General features: G+C 42.9%; 1 protein-coding gene across 1 annotated transcript; it reads left to right on the top strand.

Annotated features, from left to right (window-relative positions):
• The first annotated feature begins 3,613 nt into the window (after positions 1–3,613).
• Positions 3,614–4,853, top strand: LOC115800222 (trace amine-associated receptor 13c-like). The gene is made up of 2 exons (XM_030757467.1): positions 3,614–3,795; positions 4,046–4,853. Exons 1-2 carry the CDS (start codon positions 3,614–3,616, stop codon positions 4,851–4,853), a joined length of 990 nt encoding a protein of 329 aa, XP_030613327.1.
• The last annotated feature ends 468 nt before the right edge of the window (positions 4,854–5,321 follow it).

The raw sequence follows: 5,321 nt of genomic DNA, 5'->3' as shown, positions 1-5,321 counted from the left end.
CAAGACACCCTTCGGGTTCAGATCGGGCAGGCCGTTCCTCCCAATCACACCCCTCCAGGTCTCACTGTCATTGCCCACGTGAGCGTTGAAGTCTCCCAGCAAGACTATGGGGTCACCAGATGGAGCACTCTCCAGCACCCCGCCCAGTAACTCCAAAAAGGGTGGGTACTCTGAACTGTCATTCGGCGCATAAGCGCAAACAACAGTCAGGACCCGTTCCCCGGCCTGAAGGCGCAGGGAAACTACCCTCTCGTCCACCGGTGAAAACTCCGACGTACAGGCAGCAAGCCGGGGGGATACAAGAATACCCACCCCAGCTTGCCGCCTCTCACTGAGGGCAACTCCAGACTGGAACAGAGTCCAGCCCTTCTCCAGGAGACTGGTTCCAGAGCCCAGGCCATGCGTTGAGGTGAGCCCAACAATATCTAGCTGGTATCTCTCAACCTCACGCACTAGCTCAGGCTCCTCCCCCACCAGAGAGGTGACATTCCATGTCCCAATAGCCAGTCTTGATAGCCGGGGATCAGTCCGCCAGGGCCTCCGCCCTCGGCCACCGCCCGACACACACTGCACCCGACCCCTACGACACCTCCTGCGGGTGGTGGGCCTACAGGAGGGCGGGCCCATGTAACCTCTTCGGGCTGCGCCCAGCCGAGCACCACGGGCTAATGCCCAGCCACCAGACGCTCTCCCTCGAGCTCCCTCCCCAGGCCTGGCTCCAGGGTGGGGCCCCGGTAACCCTATCCCAGGCAGGGTAAACTATTCCCTTGCTTTTATAGACATAGGGGTCTTCTGAACCGCTCTTTGTCTGGACCCTCACCCAGGACCAATTTGCCATGGGAGACCCTACCAGGGGGACAAGCCCCCGGGCAACATAGCTCCTGGGATCACTGGGACACACAAACCCCTCCACCACGATAAGGTGGCGATTCACGGAGGAGATCAATTAATCAAGTCAATTTAATTATCAGCACTAACAATTACTAAAGAATAAATGGAGAGTGGTGTATAAACAGAGTGAAAAGAGATGAATGAAAAATTAACACGGGAACCACCCAGCAGCCTACGGCTCTGACAGCATAACTAGGGGATGATTCAGGGTCACCTGATCCAGCCCTAACTATAAGCTTGATCAAAAAGGTAAGTTTTAAGCTTAGTCTTAAAAATAGAGAGGGTGTCTGTGTCCCAAATCCAAACTGGGAGCTACGATCCACAAGTAATCCAGCAGTCTGAGAGCAAAGTGCTCTATTGGGGTGATACGATACTATGAAGTCTTTAAGATAAGATGGGGCCTAATTATTCAAGGCCTCATATGTAAGAAGAAGGATTTTGAAATCAGTTGTGTATTTAACAGGGAGCCAGTGAAGAGAAGCTTATATGAGAGAAATCTGCTCTCTCTTTCTAGTCCCTGTCAGTACTCTAGCTGCAGCATTTTGGATCAGCTGAAGGCTTTTCAGGGAGCTTTTAGGACAGCCTGAAAATAATGAATTACAACAGTCCAGCCTAGAAGTAATAAATGCATAATTTAGTTTTTCAGCATCACTCTGAGACAGGATGTTTATGATTTTACATACTGCCAAATTTTTTTTTCTTTATATTTGTTTAATATGTGCAGTGTTACTGGAGGCCAAGGTAATGCAATCCAGAGTATCTGGTTAGACAACATGCTTCTAAGATTTGCGGGACCGAGTACAAGAACTTCAGTTTTATCTGAATTTAGAAGCAGGAGCTCATACAGGCCTTTTTGATCACAACCATGTCATGTTTCTCAAAACAAAGTCACCAATAACCAGCTTGTTCCTCAGCTGGTGTGTCACAGAGTGAGGAACAACATTATGGTGTTGTTGCATTTCATATATAAGTTTTTTTAATTCACGTGTAGCACACAAAGCATTCAAATTCATATAATAAACAGCACAAAATGGTACAGTGAACATGAGTGCAGTCTACTAAAGTGTACTCAAGTATAGTGTACTCTTGGAGGTACCAAGATCAAGAAGGAAGCTCAGAGGGGACAGGGCTTTCTCTGTTGTTGGTCCTAAGTTATGGAATGACTTGCCTTTGCAGGTTAGAGCGGCCCCTTCACTGTCCACTTTTAAAGTTCGTCTTAAAACCCATCTTTTTTCCTTGGCTTTTAACTCCAGCGGGATCTAGTTTTAAACTGTTTTTTTTTTTTTTTTTTAACCTGAAAGAGTTATTAAATTGTTATTTATTTGTGTTTTAATGTACAGCACTTTGTGTCAGCTGTGGTTGTTTTAAAGTGCTTTATAAATAAAGATGGGATGGTATGGTATGGTATAAAGCCAGAATCTTGGAAACAGCTTTCCAAATATGTACAAATGTCTGCACACAATCTAAATTGGACATTCAATAACTCTGAAAGAGTGAAACTCTACTTTGATTAGCTTTGATAGGGTGAAAGGCTGACTGATGGTGACAGTTATTTCAGAATCAGCATCTTCAATGCCAATATGGACATCATCATCATCATCATCATCATCATCATCATCATCATCACTGAGCTCTCACAAAGATTCACTTTCAGGTGTGAAATCAATGATTTCTTCCAGGCTTTCCACCCAGGCACCTTAAAATGTGTGCAGGATAATGTTTTTTATCCAAGTGTACTGTGCCTGGTGGACCACTGCTACAGAGAATTGGTTCAAAAGTTGAAGTTTATAGTTGATTGTACGCCAGGGACCAGAGCAGGTGAAAATGCTTGCAAAAAATAAATGTAGCTTTTGTGAAGTTACTGAGCAGCAGCAGTAGTGGCCACTCTGGGGCCACTATTGGTTCACCCAAAGAGCCAATGCAGCTTGATCACACTAAGTCAACTCCAGAGGTGTTGCAAAGAAAGACGGAGCAAAGACTACATTTAATGTGGGGCACTTCATGGTGACCTGTCCAGTTTGGCTAAAGCCAACACCTGCCAGTAGTTTTGGGGCTAATAGCTGGTGGTGTTTTCCCTATTGATAAGTTCCCTTTCATGCAGTTGAAGGCAGTCCTCAGTTACAACATACAGGTCTTCCTTTGAAAGCTCTATTAGATTTGGCCACATCAACACACTCTTGACCAGGGTATGATTTTACCAGGAGGATGAGAGCGATTCTGGGATATTTTCAGGTCTTTGTTCACTCTGAAACTCTGAAAATGTTGTTGCTGATCTCAGGAAATGCCTCCTTCCCTGTTCAGAGATTTGAAAATGTGGGTAGAAGAAGGTGGCATGCTGCAGATGACATTACAAAGAAAGCAGAAATAATTCTGACATATTACACCATTTGTTCTTTGAACTGATAATAATGTGCAGATATATTTACAGCAGCTTAGTAATACAGACTAATAGGCTTCAGGTTCATGAATTATTATACACCCCACCCCCATGCTTTTGTTTTTTTTTTCTCCACAAATTGCAACCTGGTCCTGCAATCATACATCAAACACTTAGAATGTAAAATAACAAGAAGCTAGGGAGGGACAAGGCTGAGTACAGCAGAGAGAAGGATAGGAGATAGACAGTAAGGCAAGAGGAGGAGTTAAAAGGTGTGAGTATCAGTTATATAACTACTCTGTTTGTAATGCTGAGAAAGCTGCAGCTCTCTGCAGGTCTGTGAAGATGGGGACCCAGGACACAACCGAGCTCTGCTTTCCTCAACTCTTCAACACTTCCTGCAAGAAACCTACACCTCTTCTGTCAGAGGAGTGGTCATTTGTGATCCTTAATGTTGTGTTGTCATCCATCTCTCTGCTAACTGTAACTCTCAACCTGTTCATCATCATCTCAATCTCACACTACAGGCACAGTGTTTTTTTTTAACAGCTACTGTAGCTTATCCAGTCGAAGGAATGATGCCACACTACACATAGTTTTGGTTATTTTTGCAGAAAAAAAATTCAAATGTCAAACACTGAGACCTAGCGGTGATAGAAAAAAACTGTTTTTTTTCTCATCAAAAAAATTTTTGGTTTTGATTTGTTTTGATCTTGAAATTTGAGGACATGTTGATTGACTGATTTTATTTATTTATTTATTTTTGTCTCCTTTCAGGCAGCTCCACACACCCACTAACATCCTCCTCCTCTCTCTGGCTGTCTCAGACTTTCTCGTTGGTCTCGTGTTGCTGCCAAGAGAAATCCTCCGAAACACATCCTGCTGGTTTTTAGGTGACCTCGCATGTTCTCTGTACAATTATGTGTCTTTTATTGTTACCTCTGCTTCAGTGGGCGACGTAGTGCTGATATCAATCGACCGCTATGTGGCTATTTGTGACCCTCTGCATTACCCCACCAGAATCACTGACAGAAGAGTTAAACTCTGTGTCTGTCTGTGTTGGCTCTGCTCTGGTCTCTATAGCACCCTGTTTGTTGATTTTACTCAACCAGGGAAGCAGAATTCCTGCTATGGAGAATGTAGAAATAACATTAACTTTATTGCAGATACTATTGATCTCATTGTAACCTTTATTGTTCCAGTTTCTGTCATCATAGTTCTGTATATGAGAGTGTTTGTGGTGGCTGTGTCTCAGGCTCGTGCCATGCGCTCTCATGTTACAGCTGTCACAATGCAGCTCTCAGTGACTCAAACAAAGAAATCTGAGTTGAAAGCAGCCAGGACTCTTGGGGTTCTTGTAGCTGTGTTCCTGATATGTTTCTGCCCATATTACTGTGCTATTCTTGTAGGGCTTGAGTTACTCAATAGTTCAGTTGCAGTCTTTGTGCTCTATCTGTTCTATTTTAATTCCTGCCTAAACCCTCTGATCTATGCACTGTTCTACCCTTGGTTCAGAAAAGCAGTGAAGCTCATTATCTCTTTACGCATACTGCAGCCTGGCTCCTGTGAGGTCAACATCCCGTAGAAAAATAAAACTTGTCTGAAAAAGGATAAAAACCCACTTTCCTAAAAAAGTTGATGAGTTTAAAAAAAGCATTAAAATGGAATACAGGGTGCCATAATTCAGAAAAATAATTTTTAAGGTATTTATTATTACTACAACATAAAGAAAACCTGACATCATCTTCCACAGCCAGACAGCTTCTTAACTAATTATCAAAATGCAGATTTATAGTATTAGTATTTACGGTACAGTTTCAATATATTTAATTCACTTACTTGTTACATTGATAATTGTCTTACTATAATTAATAAGCTGAGGACGTTCAGTGTTAGATAGATGGATGAAAGGATAGATACTTTATTGATCCCAAAGGAAATTGGGGCATCCAGCAGTTTAACATGCACAATAAATACAGGCAATAGGATAGAATACAAACAATGAAGGTAGCTTTATGCAAACTATACTAACAAAAGAGACTGATTATACTAC

Source organism: Archocentrus centrarchus, chromosome 21, assembly GCF_007364275.1.
Source record: "Archocentrus centrarchus isolate MPI-CPG fArcCen1 chromosome 21, fArcCen1, whole genome shotgun sequence".
In the NCBI taxonomy this organism is placed as follows: domain Eukaryota; kingdom Metazoa; phylum Chordata; class Actinopteri; order Cichliformes; family Cichlidae; genus Archocentrus; species Archocentrus centrarchus.
This window is presented reverse-complemented; position numbering and strand designations above follow the sequence as displayed.